The sequence below is a fragment of the Oncorhynchus mykiss genome, chromosome 21 (genome assembly GCF_013265735.2).
Source record: "Oncorhynchus mykiss isolate Arlee chromosome 21, USDA_OmykA_1.1, whole genome shotgun sequence".
Taxonomy (NCBI): Eukaryota; Metazoa; Chordata; class Actinopteri; order Salmoniformes; family Salmonidae; genus Oncorhynchus; species Oncorhynchus mykiss.
Window position 1 is genome coordinate 43303700 of NC_048585.1, and position 21431 is coordinate 43325130.

General features: G+C 45.2%; 1 protein-coding gene across 7 annotated transcripts; it reads left to right on the forward strand.

Annotated features, from left to right (window-relative positions):
- Window positions 1-1393: 1393 nt before the first annotated feature.
- Window positions 1394-20175, forward strand: LOC110500503 (ubiquitin carboxyl-terminal hydrolase 47). Of its 7 annotated transcripts, none has more exons than XR_005038607.1 (12): window positions 1394-1785; window positions 2175-2272; window positions 2389-2485; window positions 2611-2726; window positions 4616-4686; window positions 4812-4943; window positions 5051-5137; window positions 5290-5418; window positions 5628-5773; window positions 5953-5990; window positions 6138-6172; window positions 6833-7242. XR_005038607.1 is itself a non-coding variant. In XM_021577900.2 (12 exons), the coding sequence occupies exons 1-12, from the start codon at window positions 1670-1672 to the stop codon at window positions 16213-16215; spliced, it is 1080 nt and encodes a 359-aa protein (XP_021433575.2). In that variant the 5' UTR covers window positions 1397-1669; the 3' UTR covers window positions 16216-20175. The 7 variants fall into 7 exon arrangements, 6 of the variants coding, with proteins under 6 accessions (XP_021433575.2, XP_021433573.2, XP_021433572.2 ...); XM_021577900.2 differs by lacking the exon at window positions 6833-7242 and adding an exon at window positions 16184-20175 and having other exon boundaries at window positions 1397-1785; window positions 5645-5773; XM_021577898.2 differs by having other exon boundaries at window positions 1399-1884; window positions 5645-5773; window positions 6833-7274.
- The last annotated feature ends 1256 nt before the right edge of the window (window positions 20176-21431 follow it).

Sequence of the window (21431 nt, forward strand, 5' to 3'; positions counted from 1 at the left end):
TGTGTAGCAACCCTTGCCGTCCAAAACGTCCTCCCATGTCCATTCCTCCCTATTTCGCTGCTCCTGCTGCCACTGCCTGTTACCACGCTGCTTGGTCCGTTGGTGGTGGGTGATTCTGTCACGATCGTCGTATGGAGGGGACCAAAGCGCAGCGTGGTGTGAATACATTTTTATTTTCTTTAATGTAGAACACGAAGAACACTTAAACAAAAAACAACAAAACGATAAGACGAACGTGACCGCTATATAAACAATGTGCTAACGTGCAACATAACATAGACATAGATAATCACAAACCAAGTACCCACAGAATATGGCTGCCTAAATATGGTTCCCAATCAGAGACAACCATAGACATACAATTTACCTAGAAAGGAAACAGCCCCATAAACATACAAAACCCCTAGACAATCCCCATATTTGTTTTTGTTTTTCTGCTCTTTTGCACACCTGTATTTCTACTTGCACATCCTCATCTACACATATATCAGTCCAGTGTGAATTGCTAAATTGTAATTACTTTGCCACTATTGGCCTATTTTTTGCCTTACCTTCTTACTACATTTGCACACACTGTATACAGATGTTTCTATTGTGTTATTGACTGTACGTTTGTTTATCCCATGTGTAACTCTGTGTTGTTTTTGTCACACTGCTTTGCTTTATCTTGGCCAGGTCGCAGTTGTAAATGAGAACTTGTTCTCAACTGGCCTATCTGGTAAAATAAAGTATAAATTAAAAATAAAAAAATACAGAAAAAGAGATTAACATTATTGACAGTGCTGCAGCTGAAACTCAAAACTACTGAGAAAGTACGCCAGAGCTCAGGTAGGCAGTTAAAACTACCACACAAACAAACACACACATCACACTCTGAGAATTGACCGTTGGCTAATTTAATGGTTACACACTGAACAATGAAACTTGTATTGAGTATAATTTGATAAGAGGGAAACGTGCACAATGAATGTGAAATCAATTCGAATGAACTTGATTATAATGCTGATATGTGAAGCTATCCTATGATGTGTTCTACCCTCCTCACCTTTTTATTTAGGGAACAGTATGAGTACCATACAGACAAGCAGCTGGAATATTCATGCCTGTTCTCCTTTTATGGGATCCAGAAGGAAGATTGGAAATGTCTACTCTCCTCTTCTATTTTCATGATTTTTTTTGACATTTTATTTGATCTAAACGTTGTGCTTCGTTAAATTATATATGTCTATGTGTGAGAGAGAGGGGGATCATATAATTAGGAATTGGACTACTAATGTAATAGGCTCTGTTTGGGGATATACATTATTAATAACAACTCTCAATATGTGTTTTATTTTTTTCAGTAGCCCGTATACAATACGCCACATCTGGCCAACAATGCGTATTACTGTAGATTTCAAGCGAGGTAAGGTGAATCTAAATCGAAACTGAAATTTGGAAAACAAATATGTCGCACTTCTCTTTCTCGAAGCTGAAAAATCGGTGAAATCGGTAAATTGTTGGTAGGCTACGGTTTTAATTGTGTTCTCACAGTGCTAAAATGTACATGAAACTAACGGAGTAATCAAGTCATGAAATCATACCGATATATAGGTATTGTAAAACGCCTGTAGTCCGTTTCCAGGCTTTATTTCAGCCCTGCTGAAGCTACTATTCATGTAGATTATTCATGTGTGCATGCATATTGTTGTGGCGAATCTTCAAATATTTGGAATTTGAGTGTTGCTGCAGCAGTAACCTCAAAACGAAAATCCGCGCAAACAGACGTACAAAAATGAAACTATGGTGCGTCTTTACGGGTGACGGGCTTTGTTTATCGAAAAAGGCCTGAACAATTATTGTAAATAAAATAAAAACTCCAAGTAGCCTCGTAGCCCAGATACGGTACGACATTCTCATTGTTATTTCATAAATGATTTAGCCTGATAATAATTATATTCTATTCTATATATAATGTGGTTATTATTGTTATTGTTGTAGTTATATAATTGTTGTTACATTGTTATAATTGTTATAGTGTTGTTCTAATAATACTCGTATAATTAGTATAGTATGTGTTTACAATAAGGTAGGCCTAAATATATTTTTCCAAATCAAGGGGTATATACATTTAAATCTAACAGATTGTGGCTTTAATGTTTTCTCTGTTAACACAAAATCTTTTGATTATTCAGGCGTGAAACAATGAGTTCCAAGGAGAATCCTCCAAAGAAAAAAGGATGCGACAAAGGCATCGTGGAGAGGTTTAAAATGAGACTTGACCTCATATTTGGTAAGCAATAAGTACGTTTCTGTCTCAAGATCGAGCCATTATATTTCTACATGCTGACACACTGAAGTGGATCAGTTATGGTACTACAATAATTCATTATTCTTTCTTTATTTTAGACTACAATGGCTTAGTTAATCAAGGAGCAACCTGTTATTTGAACAGTGTGCTGCAGGTCCTCTTCATGACTAAGGACTTCAGAGAGGCTGTGGAAAGGTTTGGGAATTTCCATTTTCTGATTGAGTCCCACTTAACACAGTGATTACAATCTAAAATCAATACATTAAACTATAATAATATGCAGTAAGAGAATATATTAGATATCACATCGATCTCTACAGTCACTGTGGTCAAGATCAGAAGACTGCTGATTTTCACCTGAAAAGCCTTTTTAAGGCATTGAAGACAAGTGAAACTCACACAAAGGACATCTTATCCATACTTGGCATTGGAAATGGTGAGTTCGCTTTTGATATCCTGCTGAGAAAGAGTATATATTTGACCTAACTTTGATAAATGTATAAGTGCTCTAAGAGCATTATACAGGATATTCAAACAAGTATAATACCTTCCTTTTTGCAGTCAAATGACCTGGTGGCCTCATGGGTGGAATGTTATTTCATAATTAATGAACATTTAAAAAAGAAAATGCCTAAAATCCGCTATTTCTATGTCAAATATATATAATGTGACCTCCCGAGTGATGCAGTGGTCTAATGCACTGCATCGCAGTGCAAGCCGAGTTACTACAGTTCCTGGTTTGATATCATGCTGTGTCGTAGCCATCTGCGACCGGGAGACCCATGAGGCAACAAACAATTGGCCCAGCATCGTCCGGGTTAGGGGAGGGTTTGGCCGCCCGGGATATCCTTGTCCCACTCCTGTGGCGGGCCCGGGCGTATGCAAGCTGACATGGTTGCCAGGTGTACGGTGTTTCCTCTGACACATTGGTAAGGCTGGCTTCCAGGTTAAGCGTGCATTGTGTCAAGAAGCAGTGTGGCTTTCCGGGATTGTGTTTCGGGGGACGCACGGCACTCGACCTTCGCCTCTACCGAATCCATAGGGGAGATGCAGCGATGGTTTAAGACTGTAACTACCAATTGGGAATGATGAAATTGTGTAGAAAAGGGGGTAAAATAATTTTTACAATAAGAAGTATTCAGACCCCTTCCCTTTTTCAACATTTTATTACGTTACAGCCTTATTCTAAAATGGATTACATAAAATGTTTTCCTCCTCAATCTACACACAATACCCCATAATGGCAAAGTGCTATTGTAATAAAAATAAAATCTGAAATCCCTTATTTACAAAAATATTTAGACCCTTTGCTTTGACACTCGAAATTGAGCTCAGGTGCATCCTGTTTCCATTCATCATCCTTGAGATGTTTCTACAGCTTGATTGGATCCACCTGTGGTAAATTAAATTGATTGGACATGATTTGGAAGGGCACACACCTGTCTGTATAAGGTCCCACAGTTGACAATGCATGTCAGAGTAAAAACCAGGCCACGATTGTCTAAAAAATTGTCCGTAGAGCTCAGAGACAGGATTGTGTCGAGGCACAGAACTGGGGAAGGGTACCAAACATTTCTGCAGCATTGAAGTTCACCAAGAACACAGTGGCCTCCATCATTCTTAAATGGAAGAGGTTTGGAACCACCAAGACTCTTCCTAGAGCTGGCCACCCAGCCAAACTGAGCAATTGGGGGAGAAGGGCCCGGCTCGGGAAGGTGACCAAGAACCCGATGGTTAGTCTGACAAAGCTCCAGAGTTCCTCTGTGTAGATGGGAGAACCTTTCAGAAGGACAACCATCTCTGCAACACTCCACCAATCAGGCCTTTATGGTAGAGTGGCCAGACGGAAGCCACTCCTCAGTAAAAGGCACATGACAGCCTGCTTGGAGTTTGCCACAAGGTACCTTAAGGACTCATACAAGATTCTCTGGTCAGATGAAACCAAGATTGAACTCTTTGGCCTGAATGCCAAGTGTCACGTCTTGAGGAAACCTGGCACCATCCCTACTGTGAGGCATGTTGGTGGCAGCATTATGCTGTGGGGATGTTTTTCAGTGTGTGTGTGTGAGGGGAATTATTTTGTTTCAAAGTAGATTTGTTTAAGACTACCAAGAAACACTCTTGTGTGACCCTGATTTAGCCCACTGCATTAAAAGGTTAAAATATATACATACATTTGAATGAATCAAATTATAAACAATTTTAGTAAAACATATATATTAGTAAACAATTATAAATTATATGAGTTTAAATAAATGAAAAAGTACATCCTTTGCATTATGACCTACCACAGGAGTGTTTTGACTTGTTGTTTTTACCAATCAGTTTACGAGCAACGGGATGCTGCTGAATATTTTGAGAATATTTTAAGCATGGTCAATCCTTATGTGTCTCAGGTACAGTATTATTGATTATTTATACTGACATGTTATGAGAAAAAACCTGCAACTGAACATGTTATAAATACAATATTTGCCATGACAAGACTTTGGCATTATATGGCATATTTTTTTGCATTTAGATCTTCAAAGGACATTTGAGACACACAATGAGATGTTCAGAAGGTCATGTGACCAGTGATGAACCTGGTCCATTCTGGACTCTACCACTCTCAATAGAAAATCCATCCGACTCTAACAAAACCTACAGTGTGGTAAGGAAAATATTCTTCAAGTATTTTAGTCATTTCCAAAGGTTTTGATTTTTGCAGGGAAGGATTGTTTGTAAACGGTGTGTGTGTGTGTGTGTGTGTGTTTACAGAGGGATGGTTTTGAGAAGTTTTTCAAGTCTTCAACTGTCAGTGAGATGTATTGCGACCAATGCAATGAGAAATCCTATTCAACCATTGTGAGTTGTGATGTTGAGAATATTCAATCATATCAAAATCCTTAATCCACAATGGTACCAAAAGCCTCTCAAAAAGATAACACGCTCTAGACTACGGAAGGTAATGGCTATACTGATAGACTGATAGTGTGTGTTTGTTTTGTGTCACCCAGGCTTGTAAAATGGAACATCACCCAAAGATTCTGACTCTGCTCCTCAAGAGGTTTGAGTTTGACTACCACAGTATGTCATATACCAAAAATGACTGCTGTGTTGAAGTTCCTCACACGTTACGGACAAAGGTATTTAGAGATACTTTCTTTATAGGACAGGTGCTTTTGTAACAATTTTCTCATGTAGGCGACACATTTGTATATGTATTCAGGCAGGAGCACTATGAAAGGAAAACAGAGGGTTACGTGTTCTCTCATTCTCATTGGTCCTTCACCGGTCCCTACCAAAAACAGCTTCGTAAATGTAAATGATGGCGGTGTTTTTCTTTTCATGACAGACCTTTTCTCTGAACAGAACTGTGACTATGAACTCTATGCAGTGGTGGACCATGTGGGAAGTCTAAGAGGTGGACATTACACTGCTAGAATCAAGTCCTATGATGATCACAACTGGTATGTGTTCGATGACAGCTACGTCACACAGGTATGTTTATTTGTCAATTGAATTGAATATTGATTGTTTCAGTGTCAAATATTATGCGTCGTCAAAATATATTAAAACACCTCCAATAGACGCCACCCTCAATATACTGTAGGCCAGTGTACTCAATGATTTGCATATATTTGTATACTCTTGTAATACATACTGCTCCTCCCTTACAGCCCAATCCACAATCAATCAGTCATATGAATAATGAAAGGTAAAATGTCACTGTTTTCCATCTCTTGTGTGTGTGTGTGTGTGTGTGTGTGTGTGTGTGTTTTTCTCCAGAGAACATCATGTCAAACTGAATCACCTCTTTTTTTGTAATATTACAGTTTTAACATTATTTTCCTATTTCCACTAGATCCCAGAGTGTGTATCTGCTTATGTACAAGAAATGTAAGTGCAGTAAAAAACGATATATTTTCCTGTGTTTTCTATATATTTCCACACTACTAGGTTGGAATAATAATTGTGAAAATGATGTGAGAGCTGTTTGAAAATACTGCCTGAAATTTTAGCGTGTTTTGCATGGGTGGGGCTTTGGACAATAGACCAATAACAAAGAGAGGTACCCCTACTCTTTGCCAATAACAGCTAGTTTTAAGGTTACATATTCCTCCCAATAGGCTTCTCCAAATAGGTCCCTCACTCAGACCACTCTCAGACAGTCTTAGGAAAATTCTTGCTTGAGATATTGCTTTTTGCTAAGAAACCTTTTTTTTTAAATATATTTTTGAACCATTTTAATTTAAAACAGTCACTGAAAGGTACTTAATTGTTACCCAGAAATGATTTGATATTGAGAAAGAAACGGCTGCATTGGAGCGATAACAATCTGTCATACAGTCACCCCGTACAGTAGCATCACTTATCTTAAAGGATCCTCCTATATGTCTTCAAATATCCCGAATTCAACAGCTCCTGTTCAGTCCCTTCAGATTTGTGGCCCTAAATGTTAATTCTGCTTGGATAAACTCAATTATGCTTCCTTCATCTAAACTCTTTTTGACCAATTACAGTCAAACTTATGTATGCATTTCCTTCTGTAATTCTAAGCACGTGCTCCGGATCAACCAGGAGAAGAGGAAATTAAGAAAAGAGGAGGAATTAAAGTGTATGGAAGAGGAATGGAAGAAAATAGAAGAAGAATTGAGGAGAATAAAAGAGGAATGGAATAAAATTAAAGCGGAATTGAAGAAAATAATCCATGTAGAATCACAGAGTATAGCATTGCAATTGGAGAGAATATATGTGGAATTCAAGACATGGGTAGACAACAATGGAAGAGGCATTGATGACATTCCTCAAAAATTCATTACAATAAGAGAGACAGTGAAGATGATAGAAGAGGAAGAGAAGAGAATATACGGAGTTGAAGAGTATAGAAGAGAAATTGAAATGAATACAAAAGAAATTGAAATGTATAGAAGAGGGATTGAAAAACATAGAGGAGGACTTGAAGAGCATAGAAGAGGAATTGAAAAGTATAGAAAAGGAATTGGAGAGTATAGAAGAGAAAGTGAAGGGTATGGAACAGGAATGAAATATAATAGAAGAGGAATGGAAGAGTGTAGAAGAGGAATTGTCAAGTATAGAAGAGGAATTGAACATATGACGGAGTCTGCTACGTCCCATCGGGGAAGCTAAGTCACTTAAAGCTAACTGCCAGTTGAAGTCTCTGGGAAAGTGATATCAACAATGGCAACTAACAGCTTCACTAGCCAGCTATTCTGCTTAAAGCCTAGGCTATCATTCAGCAATAAAACAGGTACGCTTGGAACAAATTATATTCTGTTTTAGGTCCCGCTTTATTTGAAGTGCATCTTATGAAGGTTAAGGCTTCATAAAGCAGTCATATACTGTAGAATTTAAAAGTACTAGATAAATGGGCCACAAATCCTCTATAACTGTATTTCATGCTCTAGAAAAGAGTAACGAACGTGAACAAATAAATGAATGGTTATGTCATACAGCTATGCCACATTATACATCGTTATAGAGCATGATATATGGTTATAGATCATTTGTGAAGCATCTATGTAGTGCTTTATGAAGCCTTCATAGGATGCACTTCAAATAAAGTGGGCCCAGTACCCAGTTTTATTCAGTGGCCTTGTCGAAAGTTTTTAGACATATAGATACAGTTTTTAGTTTTAGGCTACAAGCCCATTCTGCCTAGTCTGTGTCATTAGCCATATCGACTAAAGAGAACATGTTTGCATTTTGTATTTATTATATCTCTTTAGTCATACAAATAATGCCAACAACAGGCAACTTCAAAAGTCCTTTATCACTTGATACATAAAAAATAAAAAATTAGGCTTACCATGTACAATGTTTGTTCTGGGGTGTATTCATTAGTGCACACCCTAGCAAACCATTAGCAATGATTGCCCACTCAAGGGGATGTTGAGGGGGTATGTGTATGACTAAAGAGATGAATGAATACAGAATGAAAACATGCTCTCCTTAGTCGGTATGGCTAACTATAGCAGCTCATATAAGATAGAATTGTGCGTGTATTGGTAAAGGCCTGCTTTAACTGTTGTGTGTGTGTGTGTGTGTGTGTGTGTGTGTGTGTGTGTGTGTGTGTGTGTGTGTGTGTGTGTGTGTGTGTGTGTGTGTGTGTGTGTGTGTGTGTGTGTGTGTGTGTGTGTGTAGAATAAGAACCTAACTAAGTATGTCCTATGCAGTGGAGGCTCCACAGAGGAGGAAGGGGAGGACCATCCTCCTCAGTGAAATTTCATAAAAATAAAAATAGTGAAACATTAAAAAGTTTTCCTTTTTAGAAAAACTAAACTAAATAAATTCATATGTCACCAAATAATTGATTAAAATGAAAGTCTATAGTAACTTCAACAGCACTGTCTGGGGTAGCACCATGGTGTAGCCTGAGGACAGCTAGCTTCTGTCCTCCTCTTGCTACACTGACTTCAAAACAAAAGCTAGAAGACTCGTAGCATGTACCCCTGACTGCAGTGTGCAGTTCGGGCCTGGCTCAATATGGGCGGAATCAAATAATTGACCCCGCCCATGTTTGACCCCGCCCACCGGTGTTTTTTTTGTCCATCTGAGGTTTGACAGTCACACACTGAATACAAACACACACGTTTGTGCAAGGCACACGTTGAATACAAACATATTTCATTTTTGAAGATCTTAAGTAATATTATATAACTTGGTACCAGCACATGTGTTGTAACACTTTTTGTTTCATGCTATATTTGAGACAAGCTACTGATATTGTTGCAGTGAACAACAGACTTGTTATGTATGTCATGTACTGTTAAAATTGTGTTGATAAATGTTATAAATTTGTAATTATATTATTTCATTGAGCGTATATATACAGTTACTACCTATCCTGATTTATAATGCTATTTACTTTCCTCATGAGAATGTATTTTTTATTTATTTATTTCACCTTTATTTAACCAGGTAGGCCAGTTGAGAACAAGTTCTCTGTCACGAATACCACCGAAGGTGGCTCCCCTTCCTGTTCGGGTGGCGCTCGGTGGTCGTCGTTGCCGGTCTATTAGCTGCCACCGATCCCTTTTTCCTTTTCGTTTGTTTGTTTTTGTCTAATTGTTTTCACCTGTTCCTTGTTGGGGTTTTGGGATGGGTGTTATTTAAGTTTGTTTTGCCCGCTGGTGTTTGTGCGGGCTTGTTGGTTTGTTACGTTTGGTGATGTATCGTGTTTTGTTTTGGGTTTTCGCTGTCCAGGTTTTGGGTTGGTTTAGCGCCAGTGTTTTGGGCATTCGCCCATGTTTTGGACCTGTTACGTTTTGAAGGACATTAAAGCGTTTTCCCGTTCATTTCGCTCTCTGCATTTGACTCCTCACTCATTTCACTCACCCGCCGTTACATTCTCATTTACAACTGCGACCTGGCCAAGATAAAGCAAAATGGAGAATGGAGACAGACTGTAACATATAGACACGTGGACAAGCTGAATGTGCTTTGTACACTAAGTTTTACCAGCTCCAGTAAAGAGATCAGAGACTCGGGTGACTTCTACATCATCTTTACTAAACAACACAATTAACAATTGAAACAATTAACACACCAGAGAATAACAAGGTTTGACCACTCCTCAAAAATGGCTTCACTCTTGCTCCTCAAAAGAGGCAGACAGTCATTTTATTGTAGTCAACTGCCTCCACATAGAACATCTCATAATGTCTCTGTAACTAGAAGGAGAACATGAATGGTTCCTTGAGGATAATATTCTTCATCCAGGCCATCATACAACCGTAGTTCTTTAAGGGTTGTAATGCGGTCTTCCTCGTCCATCCCAATTACACTAGGGAGGGAAACGGTGCCTTTAAATGTTTGGCGTTCACACCATCTTGCTGCCTCTAGGGTGTTCTTTAGAAGAACATCTGCTTCCTTGAAGAAAAAGGAAGAATAAATAGGAAGAGTAGTGCCTCATTGGGTGATCAAGTCAAATTACACCCCACTTTCACAATACCACCATGCAAACGAAAGCCACTATTACTAAAGGGGTTTTCAGTGATATCTATAACTACTCAACAAGTCATCCCAACTAGTACATCTTGCCATGCAGCAAAGCCTTCAGCATTACACACAGTAGACTACATACCCAGTTCACAGCTCCCAGTTCGCCATGCATTTTGTTTTCAGTATCGTCTAGAAAGAAAACAGATTGTGGGCTTTAAGTAATGTAAGGGAACCTCTAGTGATGTGTGTACAAGAATGCACCTTACTTTAGCTAATAGCCTATGCAGTACCTGATCCTGTAGGGGGGGGGGGGGGGGGGGGGGGGGGTCTTCTACATCATCCAGAAATATATTGGGGGGGGGGGGGGGGGGTAGGCTTTAAACATTGGTTTAAGACTATACCACTCATCATATGACACCTCCTACCTGATGTGTGTTTTGTTTTCGCCACCTTTTTCGATGTTTCAACCTCTCTTCTTCAGACCTTAGTGAGTGAATGACATACATTCAATATGAAAATATATTCAGGTCAGTCTGACTATAGTGAAACAAGTGATTTTAAGGATGCAAATGAAACGTTATCATGTTCAAGACTTACGGCAAGAGGATCTAGGCACCACCATCGCCTAATTTGCTCATGTTTTCCTTTGAAAAACAAAATCACACAATCGGATGGGTATCCCAAAAAACCTAGGATGCTGATGTTATGTCAGGTGCTTCAGAAACTGTGCTCTGTTGATTAATGTTGCCGTGCAACAGCACTCAGATCTGAGTTTAAGTTTGTAGAGAAACTCGTTGTCCAAACCTATGATGCCATGTGTGTAATGGATTGTATCTGCTATTTGTACAGGAAAAGTGTTTAAACTCAAAACCTATTTCCATTTTCCACTGAAAGTATGATTTTTAAAAAATGAAGTAGTTGTACAATATCATGGGTATGCTCAGAGCATCTTTTTACAGCTTGAGAAGTTGACATTTTACTACTGTACTTGTGTAAGGGCGTTCGTCTGTAGGAGGAAGAGAAGCGGACCAAAGCGCAGCGTGGTGGTTATTCATGTTTTAATAAATCGCTACACATGAACAAACTAACAAAAACAAGAAATGTGAAAACGCAAAACAGTCCTATCCTGTGACACCAAACACAGTGACAGGAACAATCACCCACAAACACACAGTGAAACCCAGGCTACCTAAGTATGATTCTCAATCAGAGACAACTAATGACACCTGCCTCTGATTGAGAACCATACTAGGCCGAAAACATAGAAATGCCCCAAAACATAGAAAAACAAACATAGACTGCCCACCCAACTCACGCCCTGACCATACTAAATAAATACAAAACAACAGAAATAGAGGTCAGAACGTGACAGTACCCCCCCCCAAAGGTGCGGACTCCGGCCGCAAAACCTTGACCTATAGGGGAGGGTCTGGGTGGGCGTCTGTCCGCGGTGGCGGCTCTGGCGCGGGACGCGGACCCCACTTCACCATTGTCTTAGTCCGCCTTATTGTCCGCCTCCCTGGCTTACTCACCATGGCCACCCCTCTCAATGACCCCACTGGACAGAGGGGCTGCTCGGGACAGAGGGGCAGCTCGGGACAGAGGTGAAGCAGCTGCTCGGGACAGAGGGACAACTGCTCGGGACAGAGGGGCAGCTGCTCGGGACAGAGGGGCGATAGCAGCTCGGGACAGAGGGGCGATAGCTGCTCGGGACAGAGGGACAGCTGCTCGGGACAGAGGGACAGCTGCTCGGGACAGAGGGACAGCTGCTCGGGACAGAGGGACAGCTGCTCGGGACAGAGGGACAGCTGCTCGGGACAGAGGGACAGCTGCTCGGGACAGAGGGACAGCTGCTCGGGACAGAGGGGCGGCAGCAGCTTGGGACAGAGGGGCGACAGCTGCTCTGGACAGAGGGGCAGCTGCTCGGGCGGCCCCTGGCTGACTGACGGCAGTGGCGGCCCCTGGCTTACTGGCGGCCCCTGGCTGACTGGCGGCCCCTGGCTTACTGGCGGCCCCTGGCTGACTGGCGGCACTGGCGGCCCCTGGCTGACTGGCGGCACTGGCGGCCCCTGGCTGACTGGCGGCACTGGCGGCCCCTGGCTGACTGGCGGCACTGGCGGCCCCTGGCTGACTGGCGGCACTGGCGGCCCCTGGCTGACTGGCGGCACTGGCGGCCCCTGGCTGACGGGCGGCACTGGCGGCCCCTGGCTGACGGGCGGCACTGGCGGCCCCTGGCTGACGGGCGGCACTGGCGGCGCTGGGCAGACGGGCGGCGTTGGCGGCGCTGGGCAGACGGGCGGCACTGGCGGCGCTGGAGAGGAGGAAGGCTCTGGAAGCGCCGGACTGAGTAGCTCTCGTAGCGCCGAACAGGCGGGAGACTCCGGCAGCGCTGGAGAGGAGGAAGGCTCTGGTAGCGCCGGAGAGGCGGGAGACTCCGGCAGCGCTGGAGAGGAGAGAGCCCCTGCAAGGATGGGCCGGAGAGACAGCCTGGTACGGGGAGCTGCCACCGGAGGGCTGGTGCGTGGAGGTGGTGACGGATAGACTGGGCCGTGCAGGCGCACTGGAGCTCTTGAGCACCGAGCCTGCCCAACCTTACCCGGTTGAATGGTCCCGGTCGCCCTGCCAGTGCGGCGAGGTGGAATAGCCCGCACTGGGCTATGCAGGCGAACCGGGGACACCGTGCGCAAGGCTGGTGCCATGTAAGCCGGCCCAAGGAGACGCACTGGAGACCAGATGCGTAGAGCCGGCTTCATGGCACTTGGCTCGATGCCCACTCTAGCCCGGCCGATACGCGGAGCTGGAATGTACCGCACCGGGCTGTGCACCCGCACTGGGGACACCGTGCGCTCCACAGCATAACACGGTGCCTGCCCGGTCTCTCTAGCCCCCCGGTAACCACAGGAAGTTGGCTCAGGTCTCCTACCTGGCGTAGCCATACTCCCTGTTAGCCCCCCCCCAAGAAATTTTTGGGGCTGACTCCCGGGCTTCCTTGCCAACCGTGTTCCCTCATATCGCCGGCTCCTCTCTCCGGCTGCCTCTGCTCTCCTCGCTGCCTCCACCTGTTCCCATGGAAGGCGATCCTTTCCCGCCAGGATCTCCTCCCATGTGTAGCAACCCTTGCCGTCCAACACATCATCCCAAGTCCATTCCTCCTTGTGCCGCTGTTGCCCGTTACCACGCCGCTTGGTCCTGTTGCGGTGGGTGATTCTGTAAGGGCGTTCGTCTGTAGGAGGAAGAGAAGCGGACCAAAGCGCAGCGTGGTGGTTATTCATGTTTTAATAAATCGCTACACATGAACAAACTAACAAAAACAAGAAATGTGAAAACGCAAAACAGTCCTATCCTGTGACACCAAACACAGTGACAGGAACAATCACCCACAAACACACAGTGAAACCCAGGCTACCTAAGTATGATTCTCAATCAGAGACAACTAATGACACCTGCCTCTGATTGAGAACCATACTAGGCCGAAAACATAGAAATGCCCCAAAACATAGAAAAACAAACATAGACTGCCCACCCAACTCACGCCCTGACCATACTAAATAAATACAAAACAACAGAAATAGAGGTCAGAACGTGACAGTACCCCCCCCCAAAGGTGCGGACTCCGGCCGCAAAACCTTGACCTATAGGGGAGGGTCTGGGTGGGCGTCTGTCCGCGGTGGCGGCTCTGGCGCGGGACGCGGACCCCACTTCACCATTGTCTTAGTCCGCCTTATTGTCCGCCTCCCTGGCTTACTCACCATGGCCACCCCTCTCAATGACCCCACTGGACAGAGGGGCTGCTCGGGGCAGAGGGGCAGCTCGGGACAGAGGTGAAGCAGCTGCTCGGGACAGAGGGACAACTGCTCGGGACAGAGGGGCAGCTGCTCGGGACAGAGGGGCGATAGCAGCTCGGGACAGAGGGGCGATAGCTGCTCGGGACAGAGGGACAGCTGCTCGGGACAGAGGGACAGCTGCTCGGGACAGAGGGACAGCTGCTCGGGACATAGGGACAGCTGCTCGGGACAGAGGGACAGCTGCTCGGGACAGAGGGACAGCTGCTCGGGACAGAGGGACAGCTGCTCGGGACAGAGGGGCGGCAGCAGCTTGGGACAGAGGGGCGACAGCTGCTCTGGACAGAGGGGCAGCTGCTCGGGCGGCCCCTGGCTGACTGACGGCACTGGCGGCCCCTGGCTTACTGGCGGCCCCTGGCTGACTGGCGGCCCCTGGCTTACTGGCGGCCCCTGGCTGACTGGCGGCACTGGCGGCCCCTGGCTGACTGGCGGCACTGGCGGCCCCTGGCTGACTGGCGGCACTGGCGGCCCCTGGCTGACTGGCGGCACTGGCGGCCCCTGGCTGACTGGCGGCACTGGCGGCCCCTGGCTGACTGGCGGCACTGGCGGCCCCTGGCTGACGGGCGGCACTGGCGGCCCCTGGCTGACGGGCGGCACTGGCGGCCCCTGGCTGACGGGCGGCACTGGCGGCCCCTGGCTGACGGGCGGCACTGGCGGCGCTGGGCAGACGGGCGGCGTTGGCGGCGCTGGGCAGACGGGCGGCACTGGCGGCGCTGGAGAGGAGGAAGGCTCTGGAAGCGCCGGACTGAGTAGCTCTCGTAGCGCCGAACAGGCGGGAGACTCCGGCAGCGCTGGAGAGGAGGAAGGCTCTGGTAGCGCCGGAGAGGCGGGAGACTCCGGCAGCGCTGGAGAGGAGAGAGCCCCTGCAAGGATGGGCCGGAGAGACAGCCTGGTACGGGGAGCTGCCACCGGAGGGCTGGTGCGTGGAGGTGGTGACGGATAGACTGGGCCGTGCAGGCGCACTGGAGCTCTTGAGCACCGAGCCTGCCCAACCTTACCCGGTTGAATGGTCCCGGTCGCCCTGCCAGTGCGGCGAGGTGGAATAGCCCGCACTGGGCTATGCAGGCGAACCGGGGACACCGTGCGCAAGGCTGGTGCCATGTAAGCCGGCCCAAGGAGACGCACTGGAGACCAGATGCGTAGAGCCGGCTTCATGGCACTTGGCTCGATGCCCACTCTAGCCCGGCCGATACGCGGAGCTGGAATGTACCGCACCGGGCTGTGCACCCGCACTGGGGACACCGTGCGCTCCACAGCATAACACGGTGCCTGCCCGGTCTCTCTAGCCCCCCGGTAACCACAGGAAGTTGGCTCAGGTCTCCTACCTGGCGTAGCCATACTCCCTGTTAGCCCCCCCCCAAGAAATTTTTGGGGCTGACTCCCGGGCTTCCTTGCCAACCGTGTTCCCTCATATCGCCGGCTCCTCTCTCCGGCTGCCTCTGCTCTCCTCGCTGCCTCCACCTGTTCCCATGGAAGGCGATCCTTTCCCGCCAGGATCTCCTCCCATGCGTAGCAACCCTTGCCGTCCAACACATCATCCCAAGTCCATTCCTCCTTGTGCCGCTGTTGCCCGTTACCACGCCGCTTGGTCCTGTTGCGGTGGGTGATTCTGTAAGGGCGTTCGTCTGTAGGAGGAAGAGAAGCGGACCAAAGCGCAGCGTGGTGGTTATTCATGTTTTAATAAATCGCTACACATGAACAAACTAACAAAAACAAGAAATGTGAAAACGCAAAACAGTCCTATCCTGTGACACCAAACACAGTGACAGGAACAATCACCCACAAACACACAGTGAAACCCAGGCTACCTAAGTATGATTCTCAATCAGAGACAACTAATGACACCTGCCTCTGATTGAGAACCATACTAGGCCGAAAACATAGAAATGCCCCAAAACATAGAAAAACAAACATAGACTGCCCACCCAACTCACGCCCTGACCATACTAAATAAATACAAAACAACAGAAATAGAGGTCAGAACGTGACAACTTGGGCCTTTAATACAGAGGTTTGCTGATTACAGAAGACAGATTCCAGTTGTTAGGTTTGTTAGTGACTCAAATTTTCTGCTGATATTCTGATCTTGTATCTCACTCCACAGTTTCCTGGCTCTGCGGACCCCTGGGAGATTGACCACAGCTCTATAAGTCTGCATTTCAATTGGACTGGTGTGTATTATATGCCTATAGGGAACGCACTATTCCCTTTAAAATGGACAGCTCCTGAGGACATCACCAGTAGAAAGTTCACCATCAAGGATGACGTGTGGTTCTTCGGCACCTTGCTGTATGAGATCGTGACCTATGGGGAGATGCCCTGTCCCAGTAAGATTTGTATAATTAGGATATATTAATCTCCTTGGCATTAAAGCTCATTGAGGGAAAAATTGGACAAGATGGTGCTGACTGAGAGGGGCGGAATCAAATGATCTTTACTTCTATTGTACCGAAAAGTTCATACTATTATCCCATTTGACCCCAAGCACTTCGGATATCAGATAGACAGTTACTAACCACGATTTTGACCTCAAATAAGACTTCAACTCAGCTGTTGCCCGGTCCCTATTCCTTTGTTCGATTAGCTACCAAAACCCTGCAGGCATAGACACAGTAGACGAGCTGCAGCCCTGGTGAAAATGAGCGATGAGAAAACCGAACGGCGCTCCCCTCCTTTCTGTTGGCAAATGTCCAGTCACTTTAGAATAAGATGAGCTTCGTTTGAGAGTCACATGTCTTACAGATACGTGGATAGATGATGACACTATACACATAGTAATTTGTGGATTCTTCATCCAGTGGCAAGATCGGACGAAGGCTTTGGGCAAGTCTAAATGAGGAGGGGGGGTTTCATAAATAACAACAGGTGTGCTGCTTCCAGTGTGAAGGAAATCTATAACTTTTGCTCACCTGATATAGAATACCTCATGGTAAGTTAAGCTGCAGACTCTTTCATCTACCAAGAGAGTTATCCGTAATTATCACGGCTGTCTACAAGACAACAAAACTCTGGCACTCAACAAACTGTATGGGGCCATAAACAAACAAGAAACTGCTCACCCAGTGGCAGTGTTTCTGGCGGGCGGAGACTAACGTGAGGAGATTAAAACCGTCCTCCCTCACTTCTACCAACACATCACCTGCTCCACTAGGGGACCTACAACTCTAGACCACTTTTATTCTACCCACAGAAACTCATACAACGCCCTCCCTTGTCCTCCCTTCTGCAATTCTGACCACAACTCCATTCTCCTGCTTCCTGTTTACAAAACAAAGCTCAAACAGGAAGTACCAGTGATGCGTTCAATACGGAAGTGTTGGGATGACACGAGGTTACAAGACTGTTTTGCTAGTACAGACTGGAATATGTTACAGGATTCATCCGATAGCATTGAGGAGTTTACCACAACAGTCGCAGGGTTCATCAATAAGGGCACAGACAATGTCATCCCCACAGTGACTATATGAACGTAGCCAAACCAAAAACCATTGATTACAGGCAATATTCGTTCTGGGCTAAAGGCAAGAGCTACCGCTTGCTTACAAGGAATGGGACATGGACATGTACGCATGCAAGAAAGCCTGCTACGACTTCCGACTAGAAATCAAACATGCAAAAGGATAGTATAGTAGGAAGGTGGAATCCTATTACACCGGCTTCGATGCTCGTCGTATGTGGTAGGGTCTGCAGACGATAATGGATTACAAAGGGAAACCCAGCCGTGAGTAACCCAGTAATGCAGAACTCCCAATCCAGCTGAAAGCCTTTTATTCTCACTTCGAGGAATACAACACTGTGTCTAGCATGAAAGACCCTGTTTTTCTGGAGGACTGTGTGATCTCTCTCTCTGTGGCCGATGTGAGCAAAACGTTTAAACAGGTTAACAATCACACAGACGGAATACCAGGGCGCGTTCTCAAAGCATGAGCAGACCAGAGCTCCAAGGTAGCCTGCCTAAATGACTTTCGCCCTGTAGCACTCACATCTGTAGGTGCTTTGAAAGGCTGGTCATGACACACATCAACATAATCATCCCAGACACTATGGGCCCACTTCAATTCTCATAATGCCCCAACAGATCCACAGATGACGCAATCTCAATTGCACTTTACACTGCCCTCTCTCACCTGGACAAGAGGGGAAATAACTATGTGAGAGTGCTGTTCATAGACTACAGCTCAGCATTCAACACCATAGTCCCCTCCAAGCTCATCACCAAGCTAGAGATCTTGGAATTGAACACCTTCCTCTGCAACTGGATCTTGGACTTCCTGACGGGCCGGCCCCAGGTGGTGAGGGTAGGCAACAACATCTCGCCACGCTGACCCTCAGCACGGGGCCCCTCAGGGGTGTGTGCTTAGTCCCCTCCTGTACTCCCTGATAGAGCTTCAAGTTCCTTGACGTCCACATCACTAAGGACTTAGCATGGCCCACACACACCAGCACAGTCGTGAAGAGGGCACAGCAGCACCTATTCCTCCTCAGGAGGCTAAAACGATTTGGCATGGACCCTCAGATCGTCAGAAATTTCTACAGCTGCACCATCGAGAGCAACTTGACTGGCTGCATCACCGATTGGTATGGGAAATGCAACGCAAAGCACTACAGAAAGTGGTATATCTCAGTACATCCCTGGGGCTGAGCTCCCTGCCATCCAGGACCTCTATATTAGGCGGTGTCAGAGGAAGGCCCGAAAGACTTCTAAATAGTCAAGACTCCAGCCACCCAAGCCATAGAATGTTCACTCTGCTACTGTCTGGCAAATGGTACGGAAGCATTGGCTCTCGGACCAACAGGCTCTGAGACATTTTTTACCCCAATGCCATAAGACTGCTAAATAGCCAGAAGTGAAATAGTCAATTAATGGTTACCCAAACTATCTATCCTGATTCCTATCTTGCACTGACCCTACGCACACTCACTAGACTATATATACACACTATATACACACTCACTCACACAAAAACTACATTGATACTCCCACACAAAACCCACACACTTACGTGGATGTCGATTAAGGCAACCCCCCCCGCACCTCTCTGGTTAAATGCAGGAGACACATTTCAGTTGAAGGCATTCAGTTGTACAACTGACTAGGTATCCCCGTTTCCCTTTCATACGCCAGAGGAGGACGGGCTCACTGTAATGGCTGGATTGGAATAAATGGAATGGAGTCAAACGTGGTTTCCTTATGTTTGATGTTTGATACTGTTCCATTTATTCCATTCCTGCCTTTACAACGAGCCCGTCCTCCTATAGCTCCCCCCACCAGCCTCCACTGACATACGCACACACATATACATAGCACACGCATACCAACACAACACAAACATTTGCGGCTACTATTCTTTATTTTACACTTATTATCTATCCTGATTCCTAGTCACTTTACCCTGCATTCATGTACATACTGTATCTACCTCAAACACCTCGTACCTCTGCACATTGATCTGATACTGGTACTCCCTGTATATACAGTAGCTTCATTCTTGTGTATTATATTTTATTCCTCTTGTGTTACTATTTTTTCTGTGTATTATCATTTTTAAACTCTGCATCGTTGGGAAGGCCTCGTAAGCAAGCATTTCATGGTAAAGTCTACACCAGTTGTATTTGGCGCATGTGACAAATACAATTTGATTTGACACTAACTTCTGACATCTACCACATTGTTATTGAGTGAGCAATGCTATCAATGCATGATTAGCACAAATGTAGAGTTCTTCTGCTTTCCAGTGCCATTTTGAGAGTATATATTGGACTGCTGGAAGGAGAATAAAAATGACAGGAGCACTTTCGAGGCTCTGAAAATGAGGCTGAGGAACGTTACCGGTTGAAGGTTTATGTAATAATTCTTTAGTATCGATTAAATAGCAGTAATTAAATGTTAGTCTTGTTTCTCAGCTCTGTCATCTCTTTTTGAGAGTCTGGAATGTTCCTTAGTGTTGTGTGTTACTGAAGACTATCTTAAAGTGCTACCATGACCACATTGCTGATTTTACTGACTGCGCTGTGAAGGGATAAAAGTTGATGTCATCTCTGCTGTCTTCAGACATGGAGTGTGCTTCCAAATTAAACCTTTTCTTTCTGCCTTTACACCATTGTCTGATTTCATCTCTGATTCTATACTTCACACCTGAATAAGAACATTTAAGGGTTTATAAGTAAGGGTCATAGATAGTTTATAACAATGAAAGACATACATCATAACCTTATACAACACAGGAAAATTACAGATTAAAACAGCCTTGACAATACTTTTTTTGACAGATGAGAGACAAAACAAAGTCATGTAGCCTCTTGAACAAATAATCCTCTTTCTCTTAGAAAGTTACAATAATTGTTACTTATTTAAAGGGACAATCTGCAGTTGAAACAATAACAAACGGTCCCCACCACTGTTTAGGTAAAAAGCTGAGGGATGATACTGGAGATATGTGACCATTCTCAATTCCATAGACAGAGCTAGTATGGATGCAGGGACTGACCATCCATGATATCAAAATGATAGTTTTAACCACGTTTTGAGTCGATTCATTTGTTTATAAATATTGGAGTAAAACGGTGGGTCTTCTGCGCTCATTCACTTCACTTCAGTTTGACCTTTTTCCTGAGCTCTGTTCTCCACGATAACATTTGATTTTAAACACCTCTTCGTCTTCTTTACCATTTACACAATGGTGTGAGCCTTTCTTCAGTGTGCAAGGCAATGGCAATCAATGTCACAACAAAAATACCACACAGGTGGGCATAATTATAAATTCACAGTCAGTATTGGCTCAATCAAGAGGTCCCGGTAGAGGAAGCAGTGGGGGAAACATCAAATAAAGATGCAAATACATTATGATGTCATTACCTTTTGCCCTATTTATAACCAACTACAAAAACTAAGAAAAATAACATTCCTCATTGAGGCCTGCTGGGGCAAGAGTGGCCAAGCGATCTATCCAATATGTCTCTCTTTGGAGAAGAAATGTATCCGTATCTCTTCCCCTACGTGGCGTCTTCACCAATTCAATTCCCATATAATGTAAGGCAAGTGTGTGTGTGTTTTGTGTGCAGGTATGTTCTTACACAGCATATTTTTGTGAAATGTGTATGCAAGTGAACGCTAACCATCCTTTTCTTTTCTGGCCATCTCCTTGTTCTCTCAGAACATCTCCCTCTCTGTCAGTGACTCTGTGGTGTGGTGTAGTTACAGACACAGGTGTACTGGGCTAAACAGGTACCAGGCACAGGTATCTGGCTCAGATTGGATGGACTGCCCAGCTGGAGGTTGTGGTGGCTAATTTCTGCATCAAATGAGGAGAAACAAACTTCACACACCAGTCAGAGTTATACTTAAACTACAT